The sequence below is a fragment of the Phoca vitulina genome, unplaced genomic scaffold (genome assembly GCF_004348235.1).
Source record: "Phoca vitulina isolate PV1807 unplaced genomic scaffold, GSC_HSeal_1.0 scaffold42, whole genome shotgun sequence".
Taxonomy (NCBI): domain Eukaryota; kingdom Metazoa; phylum Chordata; class Mammalia; order Carnivora; family Phocidae; genus Phoca; species Phoca vitulina.
The window spans coordinates 7860686-7880403 of record NW_022589745.1 but is presented as its reverse complement, the minus strand read 5'-3'; the positions used below and the strand labels follow the sequence as shown (position 1 = coordinate 7880403).

Genomic DNA, 19718 nt, shown 5'->3' with positions numbered 1-19718 from the left:
CTTGGAAACTTTTAAAGTAATTCAACAAAATAAATAACGTGTTCAATTATGGTACATACAGTACGTGCTTAGCAAGCGTTTGACTGAATACTCGTCCGGTAGACGAGAAAGATTAGAAAATAAAAATTAATATGGCATTTAATAAGGTCCTAGATGTACTGAGGGCCTAAAAAAAGTTATCCTCCCTGGAGACAAAGAGGATAAGGGGTGGGGAGCGGAGCGGGGCAAGGGATGAGTGAGGGCTGGAAAGGGGCTCGTTAGAGGCCAGGGAGGGAAAGAGAGAATAAAGACCCTTAAAATAAGAAGAACCAAACACTGGACTCTACGGGAGGGAGAAGGGCTGAACGCCAAGTTCGGGGAGGGGGTATCTGAGCGCCACGGAGAAAGGAGAGGTTGGTCCGCCCCGCCCCCAGCAAGTCCCTCCTTCCGCCGCTCGCTCCGCCCCCAATAAAAAAAAATCAAACCGGGAACCTCTACCCGGCCGCTTCCCATTGGCTATGCGAATGAGCGAAGCCCTCCAGGACCAATGAGCCGCGGCCACGGCTTAGCGAGCGCCTTCCGGCCCGTCCCCGCCGCACCGCCCGGCGCCTGCCTCACCGGCCCAGGGCGGGACGTGGGGCGGCGGGGGCGCGGCGCGCGGAGCTCAGGCGACGGCGGGACTACACGGTGGCGCGGGCGCTCGGCATGGCTCGCCTGGTGCTGGGTAGGCGCCGGCCTCCTCGTCTCGGGGGGCCGTCCGGGAGTTCCCGGCGGGGCGGGCGTGCGGCCTTGGCCGGAGCTGGGGTGGGGGATGGCGGGCCCGGCCGGCGCGGGGGTGCGGGGCCCTGCCGGATTCGGGGCGCGTGCGGAGGGGAGGCACGTCGGCGGGGCCCCCGCAGCCCACCCGGGGGAGCGTGGCGCGGCGGGGACGGGGAGCCCCGAGGCTGGGCGCGAACCCAGGGCGGAGGGGCGACGGCCGCGGGCCGGGCGGGAGCCGAGGCCGGGAGCTGCGTGGGAGCCGCGCGGAGTACCTTGATTCCGGGCGGAGGTTGGGGCCGCGGGCGAGCCGAGAGGGTCACGGTCAGTGCTCCCTCGCTCTGGGCGCGCTGTCCTCGCGCCGGCGTGCGTGCGGCACAGCCACGGGCTCGTCACCTGTTCTGTGGAATTCCCACTAATGAGAAGAACTGAAATATCAAAAACCCAGCCCTGGAATTAGACTGAGGTGCTGCCTGAGATAGGGAACGGTGCCTTCCAAAAGCACTTTAAATGTGGTTGAACTTTCAGAAACTAAATGGAACGCAGACTGCCATGAATTATGTAAATGTCGGTTTTAGAAACTACAGTGAGCGAGGTTGCGGAGGATCCCGTCTCTTTTCTGGCCCCCCTCGGTCCCACCCAGCCCAGGCGCTCTTACCGACGTTACCGGAACGCCCTGGGTCCAGACCAGAGCCCCAGCCCGCCCCCGCGTTTACTAGCTGTGTGACCGGGAGCCAGTTACTTAACCACTCTGGGCTGGTACTCCCACGCTGGGTTGTTGTCAGGATGAATGAGTTCACATAGGTCTCAAGAGGGTAAGCGAGATACAAATACTTGCTGTACGACTGCAGAGAGAACAGAGGAGGGGAAAAGATTGCAGTGTCTATGTAGTTTCCTTCGGGTGAATTCAGACTCGGCTCTGAAAGTCTGTGATTCTGTCAGTTAAGTCATTATTTGAATACATGTAGTCAACCATTTTTGGGAGCCCTCTTGGTTTCTAGATGACTGCTTTGGGATCCTGTACTCTTGCTAGCAGGTGTGGGACAGAGATGTTGCTGATGCGGATTTGTACCGTCCTTAACTACTCTGGAGGAATAATGGGGAGCCACAGATGGCAAAGCCATCTGCTCACATGGATTCTGGACACTCGGAGGTTCCAGTTTCCCATTGGTGCTCGTTATCAGTGAGTGGAACTGCGATGTGAATTTCAGAAACAGGACATTATTAATGGAGATTGACCTACTTTATCATCTTAAGTGGCCTGGGGTTTTTGTTTGTTTTCTTGAGGGTTTTCATAGGGGGTAATTACTGGCTCCTTTCGTTTGTATCTTTTAATCTGTTTTCTGAGTATTCAGTTTCTTTCTAGCCCTACTACGTCATACTGCTTTTTAAGGAATTTAGGTCTCAAATCTTTATTACCAAGACATTTCCATTGGAGAGCCATTTATAAGAAAGGGGAGGCTCTTGTGAGAATTAGGCAAAATTTACAGACAAATAAGAACTCCAGCAACATTCTAGAAAAAAAAGAAAAAAGCCCAAGTCCATGTTATACTGATGTCATGACCATCTTTGTATGGAAAGGAAGCACATTCCTGAGGTAAAAATCATGGTCCATCCCTTGGGTGACTCCAGCCTGCTTGTAACAGCCTCCTGTCAATCAGGGACAGGAGAAGGGAAAAAAACCAATTCTGCCACAATCTACCTAATGACCCTCCTTGGGATTATACTAATGCAGTCTCCAGGCCTTTGGTTAAAAATTTGGATTGCATAACCATGTTCTATCTCTTTATAATGATGTGGCCTTAGGCAAGTTACCCTTTCTTTGGCTCCGTTTCCTGGTCTAAAAATGGGCATGATGATACATACCACATACGGTTCTTAAAATGAGTTAATATATCTTAGTTGTTGAGACAGTACCTGGCATGTAGTGTCATTTAAGCATTATTCATAGTTAACATGTCAGTTTCTGGAGAGTAGTTGGACAGATACATATATCAAAATGTTAGCTATTCCCCCATCCTCCCTGTAAGATCATCTCTTAAGGAAATACTTATGTTTATTTGAGGGGGAAGGAAAGTATAAGAATTTTCAGCATTAGTCTGTTAATAGTGACAGCTTGGAAATAAATTCTGTTAGGGGTGGATTGGCAACATGATAGAGCCATTAAGAATGGCTATATAGGGGTGAGGGTGATAAGGAATCCATAATTATATAGAAAATGTCTGTAACTCATTCTGAGTGAAAAAAGGTTACAGAAAGGAATGTATAGTAAGATCACATGCATATAAATATAATAATAAAGTTTTAGACCTCTGAATTGCATAGAGATGTCAGTAAGAATATTCACCAAAATATTGCCCATTCTAGTGGAACTGTTGATGGGTTTTCTTTTGCATTTTCGAAAATGTGAGCTCAATGTATTGAACAAGTATCAATTAATGTTGATTTTATAAAAAATGATAAACTTTAGAAAGTAGAACTCCATGGAGGATTTTCCAGGACCAGTCTTAAGTTCTAAATGTGTTCCGAATTAGGACTCTGTCTTCTTGGATTCTTAATTTACTTGCTTTATTAAATGTCAAACTCCACTTAACCTTCCCTGCAGCAACAAAAAGATTATTGAGCAGCACAATCCAGTAGAGATAAGAATGCAAACTTTATATCTAATTTTAAATATTCTAGTAGCCTCATTTAAAAAGGTAAAAAATAGGTGAAATTAATTTTAATATCTATTTCCCCAGTGTATATAAAATATCATTGTAGCATGTAATCAATATCAGAAATACTAACCAGATACTTTTCCCCCTACCAAGTCCTCGAACCTTAGTGCGCTTTTTATACCATCAGTGCATGGTGGGGCAGCCGCATGTGGCGAGAGGCTGCCATATTGGACAGCAGCAGTCATCGAGAGAGCCCCATTTTGGATGGCCTGATCTCCATCCACATGTACCCTTTCTCACCTCTCAGAGTGGAAAAGGAGGTCATCCTGTCCCCGGCTACCCCTATCACTGACTCTGGTTCCCTCCCTTCCTAATTCCAGGCGTTTTGTTTCATTATTACTCCACTTTATCTTTAGCCTCTCCTGCTCCCCATATTTTTTCCCTCATGCTCAGATCACTCTCGTCTTTAAAAAGGAACCTTCCTTCTACCCGACATTTGCTTGCCCTCTTGTGCTCTTTAGAATAAGACTTGTTTTAAAGAGCTATCCGTTGTTTTCATCAACTTGTTCCCTCCTACTCTCTCCAGTCTTTTGCAGGTTGGCTGCTGCTTATTTTCACTACTCCACCACAACCGTCCTGGGCCCCAGGGATCGCTCATTAAATACAGCAGTTAGTTTTCAGTCTCCTATTTGATCTCCCAGTAGCATGTCTTACTGTTGCCCTTTCCATCTTTCCCTGGGTTTGGGTGACACCGCTCTCCCACATTGCAGCCAGAAAACTCTAGAAAGCAAATCTGGTCATACCCCCTGCATGATAACCTTTTATGTCACCCTTAGTAAGGTCCACAGTTTTATTTTCATAAGTTCCTACAATATTAGCCGTATCTATAATTCAGATGCAGTGTTTTGTTTTGTTTTGTTTTTTAAAGTAGTCTCCATGCCCAGTGTGGGGCTTGAACTCATGTCCCTGAGGTTGAAAGTTGCATGCTTTGCTCTGCTGACTGAGCCAGCCAGGCAGCCTTCAGATGCAGTATTCTTGAACAATATAATTACATTGTTTATTCATGCCCATGACCTACTGAACCATTTTATCCTGAGCACTAAAAAGACAACAGTGGTTTAATGGGAAGAACTTGGAAATAGAAGTCAGAGACCACAGATGGGTCACTGGATGTACTTGTGTTTCCTTATTTACAAAAGAGGGATTATTCCTGCTCTCTAGTTAGTAATGCTGTGAAAAACCAAGTGGTCTAATGTATTTGAGAGTGATCTGAAAATTGAAAGTGGTATGTAAGTAGAAGGTGGAAGATTTAGCAGCAGAACAGTTAACATTGGTGTATATGCCTTCCAGAAGAAATTTACCAACGGGTTATTCAAAAAGCTCCATTTGAAATCTTCCAAATTCTGTCTACAAGGCATATGAAAATACGACTAAGATGGCATGTGCACACACGCCTTAGAGGACGGGTCAGTTTCACAGTTTGTTACATCAGTAGATGAAAAGAAAGAAATTATATGATCATCTTCATAGATGCTAAAAAGAAAGTAACAGGAATTTCTCTAATACCGTGAAGTTTATGTTGCAACCCAAAAGCCAGCAAATGAGAAAATATTAAAGTCAAGAACAGTCCATTAAGTATTGTTCTGGAGGTATTAGATGCAATGTAACTGGAAAACAAAGAAGTCCTGTATTATATATTTAAAAGGAGGAGGTGGAATTTTGATAGTACTACCAATTCAGAAAACAAAAATATTCATAAATCAGTTCAGAACTTGTTTTCCTATATAATTGTTAAAAATTACATTTCAGTTCGTAGAGTAGCCAAGAAAAATGCATTTGGTCCACAGTGTGGCTAAACTGTGCTATTAATAATACGACAAGAGGGGCGCCTGGGTGGCTCGTCATTAAGTGTCAGCCTTCGGCTCAGGTCATGATCCCAGGGTCCTGGGATCGAGCCCCGCATCGGGCTCCCTGCTCGGCGGGAAGCCTGCTTCTCCCTCTCCCACTCCCCCTGCTTGTGTTCCCTCTCTTGCTGTGTCTCTCTCTGTCAAATAAATAAATAAAATCTTAAAAAAAAAGAAAATAATACGACAAGACTCCATCCTCGCTTTATAATATTTACATGAAAATTCTTTGTAAGCTCATCCAACAGCATTGTAAGTGCCTATTGATTGCCATGAATAGTGTTAGCAGAAATGAAAGTATTTATAAAAGCAATTATTGCCCTTGATAGAGTCCCAGTTTAGTGGAGGAAACAACTGATTTTTTCCTTCAGAAGAAAGTAATAAAGGTAGTGTTCTAATATTGCAACTGCATAACACAAGAAATAAATGCTGTGTAGATTGCCCAGGGTCACAGGGTAGTCTGCCAGCTTCTCAGTGTCCTCACCCATAAAATGGCCATGGTAGTATTACCTCACAAGGTGACTGTAAAGAATGAAGATGCTCATGCATAAGCACGAAGCAAGAAATCTTTTCCCAGTTGCAGCTCAAGAGGCGAGAGTGTGGCCTCTCTGTCCTTGCTGTGCCTGCACCAGGGGGAGTGAGATTCCAGGGCCTACGAGAGCAGCAAGAGGCCGGGGATTCAAAGGGCCCTGACCTGGGACGACATTGGGCAATTGAAGAAGACTCCCGGTGCCCAGTTTGCTGCCAGGGCATGAACCCTTTCGCTCATGCTGTGCTTTGTGTCATTACTGCAGGTCTGATGAGCTGCACCTTCTTCCTGGCAGCGAATGGTCTCTATTCCTCCAGCGATGATGTGATTGAACTAACTCCATCAAATTTCAACCGAGAAGTTATTCAGAGTGCTAGCTTGTGGCTTGTAGAATTCTATGCTCCATGGTAAGCATAAAGCCATGTTGTGGGTTATTTATGGTACTTTATAAAATTAGGGAAAATACTATATGAAAGTATGATTTTATTTAGTCATCTAGTTTATCTAGTTTACTGCTTGTTTAAAAGAAGTAGAGAGAGAAGTGAGAGACTCCCCAAAGTGGTGTGAGTTAAAGGCCATGGAGATTGAGTCCACTGAAAAAGAATGGTTGGAGTAGCTGATTGCTGCAAAAAAGAAGAAAGAAAATCTTTCTTATAATTTTAAGAAGGTATATCTCAATGATGAGGTAAGTAGGAGCTTGATGGAAGGGAAACTCATTTATGCTGAAAGAATATTGGGCACAGGAAAGGGAAGAACTAGTGATTGATTCCATTGTGTCTTGGAGAGAGTTGCTTCCAGAAATACGTCATTAAAAACTGGTTTAATTTTAAAATTCTTCTCTTGTCTTACATGCATTGCTGGAAAAAAACAAAAAAACAACAAAAAAAAAACTCTTGTGGGGTAAAGATGCAATTTTCGTTGAAATTAATGGTGCACAATTAGAGTCAAAATACAGTATTGCACTAATTGTTGATGTAGTTAAGCATATAACACAAAACAAAAACCCAACAAATAGAGAAGTGTAGAGACAGATGAATGGAAACTGCAAAATGTGCACAAGGCTGTTACTTCTGTAATCTAGCAGGCCAGGCCGAGGGTACCCTGAGGAGACCTGAGCCCCAGCCAGCTCTGTCCTGCAAATGACCTCAGGAAGTACTTTTAGGTGTGAGCTGCAACCCCTACACTCACGTAGGTGTAGTAAATGAAATTCTTACAGATTCTTTTACCTGAGGGGGTGCATTGTAGGATATGCTTGATGAAAGGTTTTCCTGTATTGCTTTAATTTTTTCCTTTGCAAGACCATGAAACTGAGTTTTGGAAACTCATTACCAGCCCTCATGGACTATGTCACTTAATGTTCAATGTAGCAAATTAAGGTAAAACCCTCTACTTGTATGTTGCCACATTGTGAATACTATTCATCTGAGTGCCTTTATTATTATTATTTTTAAAGTTTCTCTTTTTGTTAAATCCAATCGAGCATTCTATATGGGTTAGTTCATTTGTATTAGTAAATGTACAAATAGTAATTATACAAATTGTTCTATTGTTGAATGCCTTTGTATGCAATTTTTACAAGTTAGATTTTTTTTTTTTATCATTTATGGTAATTGACATTGTTTTGGGGAGCTACGATATAAAGAGAATATACCTCATTCCAAAACGAAACCAAAGAGCATCATTGAGAAGGCCAGATCTGGACCCTGTAGTTAACGGTTACTGTTACATGGCAGTTTTGCTTCGTAATGTTCTGGGGAACAGGTGGTCTCATTAGAGCAGGTGTTTTTCTCCTCTTCTTGTGTTTGGACTTGGCAGCTTGGTGAAGGCTTTGAATTCTTTCCAGAATAAAGATTTTCCTTCTCTGTGTGTAAAATAAAGCATATAGGGTTGCAGAGGAAACCTAAAATATCGAAATAACATTATCAAAATATTAAAATAAATTTTGATGTGGTTATCTAGTACTTGTTCACTGGGACAGTAAATAGCAAGATCTAGCAGCAGCCCTAACACCTAGACGCCATGATCGTGAAGTAGTGATGAGCATAAACGAGGTTGGAAGAGAAGTGTAGGAGCTGTGGTAGTGATCGAAGAGTAGCTGTGAGTTTTTTTTTGTGACGGTTGGTGTGTTGTGAATGTTCATCATTGAAGGAAAGCCTTCATTTCCATTGCAAGTTAGCAAAATAGAGGTGTTCCTCTCCCCCCCGCCATCAAAAGTTCCTGGAGCCCCTGGATTTTTATCCACCAACACCTTCGGGGTCTGTGGACCGCAGGTGAGGAACCCTTGGGTTAGAGGTGTGCTATATTTAGATTTACGTGGCATTTTGATCTGTCTTTACTATGCTTCATATCGAAATTGAAGGGAATATACACTCTGACAATTTCTGATTTGAGTCCTTTCATAGTATAAACCCAAATTAAAGAGGCACAAAGTCCTATAAAATTTTGACTCCTGGACTTCTAAGTAGGAGCACGTGGACAGCAAAAGATACTAGATAGAAGTATGTAGAAGCAGCATTCCAGGACATTTCTCAGAAGATCCTAACTTTTAAAATACTGGATTAAGCTTAGGCCCCTGTGGAAGGTGATAATATGTAGTGATTAAAAACGTGGGACCTTGGGCGCCTGGGTGGCTCAGTTGGTTAAGCGACTGCCTTCGGCTCAGGTCATGATCCGAGAGTCCCGGGATCGAGTCCCGCATCGGGCTCCCTGCTCGGCAGGGAGTCTGCTTCTCCCTCTCCCACTCCCCCCTCTTGTGCTCTCTCTCTCTCTCACTCTCTCTCTCAAATAAATAAAAAAAAAAAAAGTGGGACCTGGAGTCACAGACCTATCCAGCAGCTCTGTCACGGATGACTGTGTGATAGTGGACAGGTTTCTTAACTTCTCCACCTCTGTCCCCTCATCTGTAAGATGAAGATAACAAGGCCTGTCTTCAGTGTTGTGCCGATGAAATGAAATCCTGTATGAAGGGCCCCTCATGGTCCTGGCACATGGCATTTGCTCATTAGGTCCTTAGAAGCCTAGTTAGGAGACTTTACTTTGTTTTTTTTTAAAAAAACAAAAAAAAACAACTAATCACCTATGGGTAAACTGGTTATGGTATCTTCATACAATGGATGCTATTCAACCATGAAAATGAACAGTATAACGTCTGCAACCTCGATAAATGGCATAAACGTAACAGGTTTGTGTATATATAACTTTTTTTTTTAAGGATTTTATTTATTTGACAGACAACCAGAGAGAGAACACAAACAGGGGGAGTGGGAGAGGGAGAAGGAAGCTTCCCTCAGGGCAGGGAGCCCGATGTGGGGCTCGATCCCAGGACCCTGGGACCATGACCTGAGCCGAAGGCAGACGCCTAGCGAACTGAGCCACCCAGGTGCCCCTATATATAACTTTTTAAAACACCCATCTGTATATATTACGTTTCACAATAATTTATTTCAAATACTGTTTCCTAAAAGATTATTAAAGTTGTTTTTCCTTGTGTTCTCGTCTCTGTCTCTCTCTTGCTCACTCTTGCTCTTTTATCACCACCTTGTGGTATCAAGAACTTTTCAGCTTGCTAGGCTTACAAATTTGGGATTACATGTACATTTTTAGCCCTACATGCTGCTGTGGGAGCCAAGGAGCATTGAGATTTAGGCTCTAATACTGATGGCCTCATCTATAACACGAAGAGGTTGGATAGATCAGGGAATATCAAACCTTAATGGGCTTAAGGATCACTAGTTGATCTTACTAAAATGTGGGTTCCTGAACCCCTTCTCTAGGCGTTCTGAGTTCACGGGGCCCAAGAATCTGCATTTTGCCTAGCCTTATAGAACTCAGACCACACATTGAGGTACACTTGACCAAATAAATGCTAAAGTTCCCACCCAGGGATAGAGTTACAGATGACAGTTTAAACTCTTTAAATATAATTTAATTAAACAGTAATTTGGAAACTTTAAGTTAGCATATGAAAAAGGATTATAGTAAAGCCCCTTAAAATGGCAAGTTCCTTCTTGTCACCGATCAGGTTTCATTAGCACACGTACTCCCTGCAAGCACCCACCCCTGTGCAAGTCACTCAGTAGACTGTTGGTGGAATTTTTTTTTTTTTAAAGATTTTATTTATTTGACAGAGCAAGCACAAGCAGGGGGAGCGGCAGGCAGAGGGGGAGAGAGGAGCAGACTCCCCCTGAGCAGGGAGCCCGAAGCGGGACTCGATCCCAAGACCCTGAGGTCATGACTGAGCTGAAGGCAAACACTAAACCGACTGAGCCACCCAGGCGCCTGGGGGAGTATTTTTGAATTGGGGATCAAAGCCATTAACTGTTGCCTTGTGTTTTCATCTCCTGAAAGGTGTGGTCACTGCCAGAGGCTGACACCAGAATGGAAGAAGGTAGCAACTGCATTAAAAGTAAGTTTCCGAGATGCCCACACTCACCTGTGAATGTATAAGTAAGTATGCAACTGGGCTTAATGTAGGATAGGAAGTTAATTTGCATATTAAGCTCAGAACCCTTGTTCTGGTGCCAGAAGCATGTAGGGAGCAAAGGGATAATACACATTTAATTTTTACGTTGTCTGTTCATTGTTAACTCAGTTTTCCGGATTAGTGACATAATTACTCTCCGTCATGGTAATTCTGGGAGCTGCAGAGTTCCCTCCAGGGCTGACTCACAGTTCACCCATCATTCCGTGCAGGAATGATTTTCCAGGCTAGAGCCGTCATTAATTCTGTTTATCAACCTAATCCTGCCCTTTATTATCTTGTCCCTGAGTCTACAAGAATCAAGTGGTGGGTTTTTGTGGAATCTGCTCCAGTTGAAAGAAAAATAGATGATACTTTTATGTTTTCACAGGATGTTGTAAAAGTTGGTGCAGTTGACGCTGATAAACACCAGTCTCTAGGCGGTCAGTACGGCGTTCAGGGATTTCCTACCATTAAGATTTTTGGCTCCAACAAAAACAGACCAGAAGATTATCAGGGTAAGAACTTCTCCTAACTACTCCACTCCCCTGGTTGGAATTTGAATTTGAGCAGGTAGGTAAAAATTAGGAGGAAGGGCCCGTTTGTTTTTGGAAATAGAGTTTTTTGGAACATAGTCACACCTGTTTACATATTGTCTGCAGTGGCTCTTACACTAAAACAGCAGCGAGTAGCTGCAACTGATAGGAAGGCCTGCCCAGCTGAAAATAATTGCTGTTGAGCGCTTCACAGAGAGTTCGCCAACTTTTGGTCTAGAGTGAGAAAACCCTCTTTCTTGCTAGTACATTTCTTAATCTGGTATATTTCCAGGTAGATTGGAGGAAGGGGCGCTGGTTCCGAGGATGAAGGCATCTAGAGTTAGAGAAGGAACAGAAGGCCGTGTTATGTGCAGGGCTTGCCCTTCTGTGTTAGAAAGTGTCGGCCAAGGCCGCAGAACGACACGATTCAAACATATTCTGAGTGTTGCTGTACTGAATTTTCTTTCTAATATCAGGTCTGAAAGGGTTCTCAGATGTTTTTCTCTCTTCCTTGGCAGTTTGATAAACTATTTTTTTAAAAATACGAATTTTTCCAGAGATTTTATTAGAGTTTTGCCTTTAAACTCTGAAGATAGCCTCATGGCCTATATTATCCGCACACTTCCGAGTCAGTTAATAGCCCCCTGACTTTTTCTTGAGTATATAGTTTTTGGTTAAATTTCCAAAGGCTGTTGTCATTATTGAGTTTCAGTTACAGGGTTTATTACTTCTTAGATTAGGATTAAATTCAGCTAGAGAACCTAAAAAAGCCCAAGATAACTGTGTTGTAAGCAAGGTAGAAAAAACGAGGTCTGGATTGCTTTCCAGTTACTTGGCTTCAGGCATTTCATATCCTACTTTGTCCACATTTTTTTTTCTCTCCGTTATCGTAAAAATAGTTTCTTCTATTTTTCCCAATTGGTAATTTGTATTTAGAAATGTTCTCTGCTTTCTTAACTAGATAAGTTTCTTATTTATCTGTGTACATGTTGCATGTTCGGTAAACGTTTGTGAGTTACTCTCATTTGTAGATGGTATTAATAGGTGAGCAGGAGGATATTCTTGTTCACGCTAATAAACTAAAACTCAAGAAGGGGATTTGGTCTTCCCAGTGAAAAGTCTAATGCAAAATGCATTGTAGGGAGAACTTGGCCCTGTGTTAAATACACGTGTGTACTGTTGGGTGTGTTCAAACATCCGATAAAGCTGACAGATTTAGGTAGTGTCCTTCAGGCACACAGCTCACCGCCATCTGTCCATCTGATTGTCCTTTGTCTTCCTCTAGGTGGCAGAACTGGTGAAGCCATCGTAGATGCTGCCCTCAGTGCCCTGCGCCAGCTCGTCAAGGACCGCCTTGGGGGAAGGGGTGGCGGATATAGTTCTGGAAAGCAAGTAAGGCTGTATAAAGTTCATTTTTAATGTGTGTGATGATTCTGATGCCAGAATATGGACTCCTTGTAGAGGATAGTTTGTTTTTTAAGTCATTACTACTCAATATTGTAGATAGTGAATTTTCAGTTAAAAAAATAATACGAGGTTAGATCAGCTGATGCCAGAGGGAGTCAGCCACCCATCCTGTTCGTTTGGCCTCCTCAGAAGTCACTAGTCCCAGGGCAGCTTGGCACAACTGTAGGCCAAGATCCAGGCCACAAATGGGCTTCCTCGACCCAGTGCTAAAATGGAAGAGTTTGAGCTGTAAACAGAGAAAGAGCTCCAGGCCAGGGGAGCCGGGCTCTGGGATCCTCTGGCCTTTGTAGTTCTAAAGTGGAGAGAGAAAGAGACCAGACGGGCTTTGGGCAAAGAGGGATGAAATTTGAATGATCTCTTGGCCTATATCTGGCAATCAACCTGAAATCCTGGAAAATTCTATATAAATAGGGAAGAAGAGAAAGAAGTTCTTGTTCCGTGGATTGGTATTTTTAGATGCTCATGTATGAGATGTGATGTTTAACCATGATGTACTTACATTCTTGTGAAGAGGCATTAAATTCTTACAGATAGAGATAAAATGGCCCTTGACTCTTAAAGAGACCAGTAAAACTAGCTTCCTTACACAGACTGAGAACTTACCCAGAGATTCTACGCTCTTGCCTTTTATTTCAAACTCCGACATTTAATGGGCACAGTTGTCTCCCCTGTCTCCATGGCTTTTGGCCCAGGCACCAGAAAGCAGTAAACAGAACTGACTGCCTCTGAGCTTTGGTACTCAGGAAAATTCACTGGGGGCACCTGGCTGGCCCAGTTGGAGGAGCGTGCGACTCTTGATCTCGGGGTTGTGAGTTTGAGCCCCGTGTTGGGTATAGAGAGGACTTAAATAAATAAAACTTAAAAAAAAAAAAATTCTTTGAAAAAAAGGATTAAATGTTCTATTTAGCTCTCTTGACTGGTAGGGATCTTATCTATGGAAAGGTAGCAAGTGTGGTACGTTTAACATCCTGGGATGAATGAGCAGCTGTGCCCAGTCTGAATTAGAGTAGTGTTACTGGGTGGTTCTGTGAGCCGTGTGGGGTTTCTCTTAACAAAATAGCAGATGATACTATACTGTAGGGATTGGCAATTGATAGTAAACACTGCTTAACATGCAAAAGTACTATTAAGGAATGTCCCCAATCTGAGTAAAATAGTTTTTACTTGAAAGAAAAGCTCCAAACTTTGTTAAGATGTGGGTGAGATTGTTAAATCTATTTAGAACAGGAATAGTGTGCTTTCTGGCCATGGGTAGTTTAATATTTAATGTCACCCGTGACAGGGTAGGAGTGAGAGTTCAAGCAAGAAGGATGTGATTGAGCTGACGGATGACAGCTTTGATAAGAATGTCCTTGACAGTGACGATGTTTGGATGGTTGAATTCTATGCTCCTTGGTGTGGACACTGCAAAAAGTAAGTGCTTTCTACCATGTTCTTCGAGTCACAGTGCTTTCAGTATAGTCACCTCGCTTGTTTTGAAGAAGCTGCCCCAGACCCAGGTAATCACTGAGATCTCCAGAAAAACTCCGGACTCTACATGATTATTACACGTTGGCATGAGAGCCAGGAGTATCTTCTGTCGTGTTTTCAGAGATGAGCAGGGAGCCAGCATCCCGATCTGGGGAGGGCAGTCAAAAAGGCCCGGGAAGGGAAAATGGAAGGGTGGCATCACTTGTGCACCCCCCCAACACACACACAAAACGTGTGTCCAGATCTCACTGGACTGGGCAGAAATACACACATCAGCTTAAGTATTTATGCCAAGAGTTAAAATATACTTTTAAAGTGCAGATATTTTTCTATAGCCTCGAGCCAGAATGGGCTGCTGCAGCTACAGAGGTGAAAGAGCAAACGAAGGGAAAAGTGAAGCTCGCAGCCGTGGACGCCACAGGTAACCAGCTTCTAGCCAGCCGGTACGAGGTGAGTGTGTCTGTAGGGCTCGTTTCTTTGAGAAACACACCTTATTTTCAACTATTACTTCATCCAGTATTCTAAGCCTCCCTGTGTGGTAGGAGGGGAGATGTTTGGCCATTTGTCATGAAACTAAATTACTTGATTGTTAAAACTATTAAGTCTTCAACCCAAGACTTTTTTTTAATCCAATATCTCACTATTTTTGCTGTGTGCTTAATGCGAATCCTCAGCTTGCCCAGGCTTTTACAAGTCGCTCATTGCTTTTGAAGTTGGTCCATTTGTTCTAGAGCAGGTATGTTGTATTAAGTATAAATGCGAGGTTTGAATAAGACCTGGCTGTGCCTGGTAGGCAGACTGTTAAAACCGCCCGATTAACAGACCTTTGTGTCTCATCCCTGATCACTGATGCAGGCCGGGGATATTGTTATGTTAAGTTACCTATAAGGTAGTTTTAGAACGCATAAAGGTTATTTTATTTCTTATTAAATATTAATTTGATTTTGTCTTGCCTTTTCTTTTTAATAGATTAGGGGATTTCCTACAATCAAGATATTTCAGAAGGGAGAGTCTCCTGTGGATTATGATGGGGGGCGGACACGATCTGACATCGTCTCCCGGGCCCTGGATTTGTTTTCTGAGAATGCCCCCCCTCCTGAGCTGCTGGAGGTAAACCGCTTCCATCGCTCGAGATAAGAAGCACTTATCCAGTCTGATGGCAGGGGCACTAACGCGGCGGTGACACTCGTTTTGTCCTTTCAGATGAGCTCTTTCCCTTTTAAGGCGCTCTCTTTAAAGTGTTACTGTACTTTGAGGTGGGGAAAACCTGTCTGATAAATTGCTGCTTTTCATAACTTTTAGTACTAAAATAATTACACTCTGAGGACAGGTGTACCAGGCTGCTTAAAAACAGAATGCATCCAGTCACGCTGTCCTCGGTCTCCAAGTAATAGCTGTTATTTGCGGAGAAGCACGTGACAGGCATTGTGCTGGTGCTTTTACATCTGTTTCTCTCAGTTCTGACATGAATGCATAGAGGCAAATACTGCTTTCATGTCCATTTTACATGAGGAAACGGAGGCCCAGAGAGCCTCAAGCGCTCATAGATGTATAATATGTGTATATCTGTCTAGCTAAACAAGTCCGCACCCACACCCTTTGTGGTTTCAGAGAGAGAGAGAGAGAGAGACAGAGAGAGCGTGTGTGTGTGTGTGTTGTGCGCGCCGGTTCCTCGCTGGCCCCCCAGGGGAGGGCTTTGGGACCAGTCGCAGAAGTCGCGCACAGAGCAGAGCTGTCGCTGGTGCCGAATCGCGTATAAGGCCGTCGTATTCCGGAGGAGTCGCTCGGTCTGCTCTGCTCTTGAGTGAATGTGACGATGCCAAGTGTTGGTTGTCAAGCTGACCTTTGGGTTCTGTGTCAGTGGCCTTCCGCCCACCCGTTGTCTTCTGGGCCCGCAGATCATCAGTGAGGACATCGCCAAGAAGACATGTGAGGAGCACCAGCTCTGTGTCGTGGCCGTGCTGCCCCACATTCTGGATACCGGTACGCCGAGCGGAGGCCCCCTTGCTCTTCCGCGCGCTGCTCTCCCTGCTCTGCGGGTCTTTTCTCGCTGAGGAGTGTGGCGGACGCCTTTATCTTTACCTTGAAAACACTCTGTTTAAATTAGGAGCTGCTGGCAGAAATTCTTACTTAGACGTTCTTCTGAAGTTGGCGGACAAATACAAAAAGAAAATGTGGGGGTAAGTTACGATCTCAGTATGACTTGGCTGGGAGAGCGTCGTGCTCCTCAAGTTTCTGCTTCCCACTGTGTTCTCTGTAGGATGTGTCCCTGTTTCTCTTTGGCATTTTTTTAAGTTTAGGAGATGAATAATTACCATCTAGAAGGAAAGGAGTGCAGGTCTCTTATTTCTAAGACACTCATCTGTGCCACGGAGTACATTTTTCTCATAGCAGTCATTTTAAGTGGTGGTTGGGGTCCCAGCTAGCAAGCAAAACCTGAGTCGCCTCACTGGACTCTGGCACAGCTTTGGAGGCCAAAGAAAGAGAAGTAGAGGGGTGTTTTCTTACCCTTTTCCAAGTGAGGGCTGATACAGGCAGATTTTTAAGACAAAGTATGTCTGCCTCCTGTTGAACCTTTTGCTTCTCCTCCTCTGTATCTCTTACTGTCCCGCCTCCCTCCTGCCCTTTTCAGGACAGGTGACCCTGCGCCGCCTGGCTGAGTTCAGCGCAGAGTTGTGTGCCTACAGAACAGCGCCTTCTGGCACCCGTTACTCCTCACTGTTGTAGTAGTTGAGTAAGGAAATGCAGCTGAGCATGTTTATAGGTATCGAATAATGACATACCAGTAAGTTTTACAAAGAAGTTATGATGCTTCTAGGGAGCGTGCATAATCCCCCAAATGATATTAGTAGGATTTCAGGTAATAAAGACAGAAGATTTACCAGGTTTAGTGGACAATACTTCAGGGGCTGGGAGGAAAATTTTGTAGATCGGGGTACTTCTGGAGGCACAGTTTAGGGAATGTAAGAGGAACTGTAGTTAAGAGCACATCCAGAATACATTATTTTTGTAAACTTCCTTTTTATTTCTATATCCATTTCATTCCATAAAATATTTGGAGTGTAATCTTTTAATACCTACTAATTAGATTTCAACTAATTTGAAAGGGATCTTTACTCTAAAAACCAGCCTGTTTTTCTAGGTGGCTGTGGACCGAGGCTGGAGCCCAGTCGGAACTTGAAAACGCATTGGGGATTGGAGGGTTTGGATACCCTGCCATGGCAGCCATTAATGCACGCAAGATGAAATTTGCTCTTCTAAAAGGTTCTTTTAGCGAGCAAGGCATTAATGAGTTTCTCAGGTAATTTCTTGCTTTCTTGAGTTGTTTTTATTTTGTGGCTTAGTTCTGTGGTGCTGTGGGTTCAAAACTAGGTTTACATAGACCAGGCAATAGATGGAATTATTTTGCATTTGGCATTCTGGAGAATTAGATGTTTGAGTTCTAAATCATCTTCCTGTAAGAGCTATATTCTCTTTCCTGTGGAAGGATTCTATAGAGTGATGGCCACCTTGCCATCTTGTGCCATTGGCATTGAGCTCTTCCTGGTTCTCATAGAAGTCTCACATGGGCTAGAAGGAGCCCTTTCTCACCCATTCCCACCCTAGCACGCTTGGTGCCCCTGACCTCACGTAGTACCCCGTCCATTTCTGGCCGTTAGCTCTAGAAGGTTGTTATGTGAAAACGAGCATACTTCTGAAGTGACTGCAGCGACGTGCAAACAACACTAAGGGTTCCTAAACCCAATGTACGGAGCTCTCTGTCTGTCCTGCTCTTCAGCTCATCCTAAAATTGACTTAATCACCTTCCGGCCAAATGCAAGGCATTGACGCTGCACTGTTTTGGTTAATGCCTCTTCCTCATAACTATGATTTTTCACAAAGGAGAACCTCTTCGACCCAGACCTTGTCTCTCTTCACTACTGTAGAGCTGATAATAAGCTCTTGGTAGTTGATTAACACATATTTTGTAGGTTTTATGTATCATATACTGTATTCCTACAATGAAGTAAGCCCCAAAAAAGAAAATGTAATTAAGAAAATCAGAGAAAATACATTTACATTACTGTAGTGTAAAAAAATCTGTGTAAATGGACTCGTACAGTTCAGCCCGTGTTCCGGGGTCAGCTCTACTTAGAAGTAGGTCATCCTTTTCCAACAGCTGATTCCAGTGTCAGAAACCATAGGAAATGTCTGAGGGTAATCATTACGTAACAAGATTGCGCCTTTGGACTCACTCACTGGAAACGACAGGTTCTAACCCCAGCTTTGAGTTTATTCACATTTCTTTTCAACTAGTTTTCCTTTTCTGGTTTGTTGTTTGTTTAGCACAGAGGAGGTAAATAGTTCATGGAACTCTCAGAGTTGCACCTGTGTTCTACATCAAATTTGATAATTATTGTGTACTTAATTTGTATTTTAGCAAAATAAGTTTTTCTTAATTATTGGTGATAACTGGTTTTATCTGATGCCAAGACCTGAGTAATCCCACGCCTGGTTGCATTGTTGTCCTCACTTGAAAAGATAATACTGTTCAGGAGCAAGAGGTGAGAAATGCCTCTGCAGGAACCTAGTAGGCAAGTCGTCATTTTAAAACTTTGTTTCTTCCTCCGGCTGTGCTTGCTTTGGTCATTTCTGCTGCAGGGAGCTCTCGTTCGGGCGGGGCTCTACAGCACCTGTAGGAGGTGGGGCCTTCCCTGCCATCAGCGCCCGAGAGCCTTGGGACGGCAAGGATGGCGAGGTGAGTCCCCGGGGCGGGGGGCCGTGTGCCTGCGGGACTTGTCATTGGGGTGCTTGTCCAGCCTCTTCTTACTCTCCCTGTCCCTGGGCATCTTTGCTGTTTGTAAGCCTAGTCCTTTCCACCAGACGTAAGCCTTAGCATGCTGTCAGAAATGGGCCCTGGGTATTCTTGACAGAGACGAGATAAATTTCAGTAATGAGGTTTCTTTCCTGATTATCACCCCGAAACTGAACATTTAACCTGGAATTCACTTACTGTGTGTCTGAGAAACACAAAATTATAGCTTTGAAATGAGCGTTTATTCTAGTACACTTCTGCCCCTTCTTCCTCAGAAGGACAAGCTTAAATGGCTGTTGGTGTTAAAGGGGTGGTAATTTGTTGAATTCATACTTCACCCAAGTTCTCAGCTTTTCCAGCTATGAAATAATAGGCAGTGTTAAAAGCAGGAGGTGGGTTAGGGAGGAACGAGCTCTGTAATCTGGGGCATCTCTAGAAATGACTGCTCCGTGGTGAGCCCGTGTGCTCCGAGCCCCTCACCCTGCCTCCCCCCAGCCCCTGAGGGACCTCACGTTGGCTTTGTTTTCCAGCTTCCCGTGGAAGACGACATTGACCTCAGTGATGTGGAGCTGGATGATTTGGAAAGAGATGAGCTGTGAGAGGCTTGGCACAGACTTCAGTTTTCTTTTCTTGGGAGCAAATTTCCCCAGCAGTGAAGGAACATTTTTCACAATCAGATGAGTCTACCAGTGGCCTTTTTAACCAAGAAGTAGCACTTGATTGGTCATGTGAAAACACTGCAACAGTGAACTTTGCATCTCAAGAAAACAATGAAAAATTCTATGAATTGTTGTAGCCAGTGAAATTGGGTTGTATTCTATCAGGTAATATTTTGAGGAAAACTGATGGGCTGTTGATGTATTTTTCCCTCCCTCTGACTGCTGCTTGAATGTTCTTGGAGGCTGTTTCTTACATATTAAGTTTTTTAATGTGATTCTTTCATTCGAATATTAATGGCTTTTTTCCATTAAAAAAATAAAATATTTTGGACAATGCCAGTAAATGTATGAAATTAGTGTCCACATCATAAAATCAGAATCCGATGTTTAGCCAGTAAATTAATATAATGAAGGGATGACCCTGATGTCTTCCCTCCCTATAAACCTGTGACCCAGAGGGCACCATCGGGAGGCTTGCCACAACACAGATTTCACATGCGTCCT

The 19718-nt window shown here is 43.8% G+C and overlaps 1 protein-coding gene across 1 annotated transcript; it reads left to right on the top strand.

The window, feature by feature from the left end:
• Positions 1-595: 595 nt before the first annotated feature.
• Positions 596-19553, top strand: PDIA6 (protein disulfide isomerase family A member 6). Its single transcript, XM_032430065.1, has 13 exons — positions 596-703; positions 6094-6235; positions 10176-10233; positions 10679-10805; positions 12109-12215; positions 13573-13703; positions 14096-14210; positions 14730-14870; positions 15659-15743; positions 15868-15940; positions 16903-17061; positions 18402-18498; positions 19086-19553. The coding sequence occupies exons 1-13, from the start codon at positions 685-687 to the stop codon at positions 19152-19154; spliced, it is 1323 nt and encodes a 440-aa protein (XP_032285956.1). The 5' UTR covers positions 596-684; the 3' UTR covers positions 19155-19553.
• The last annotated feature ends 165 nt before the right edge of the window (positions 19554-19718 follow it).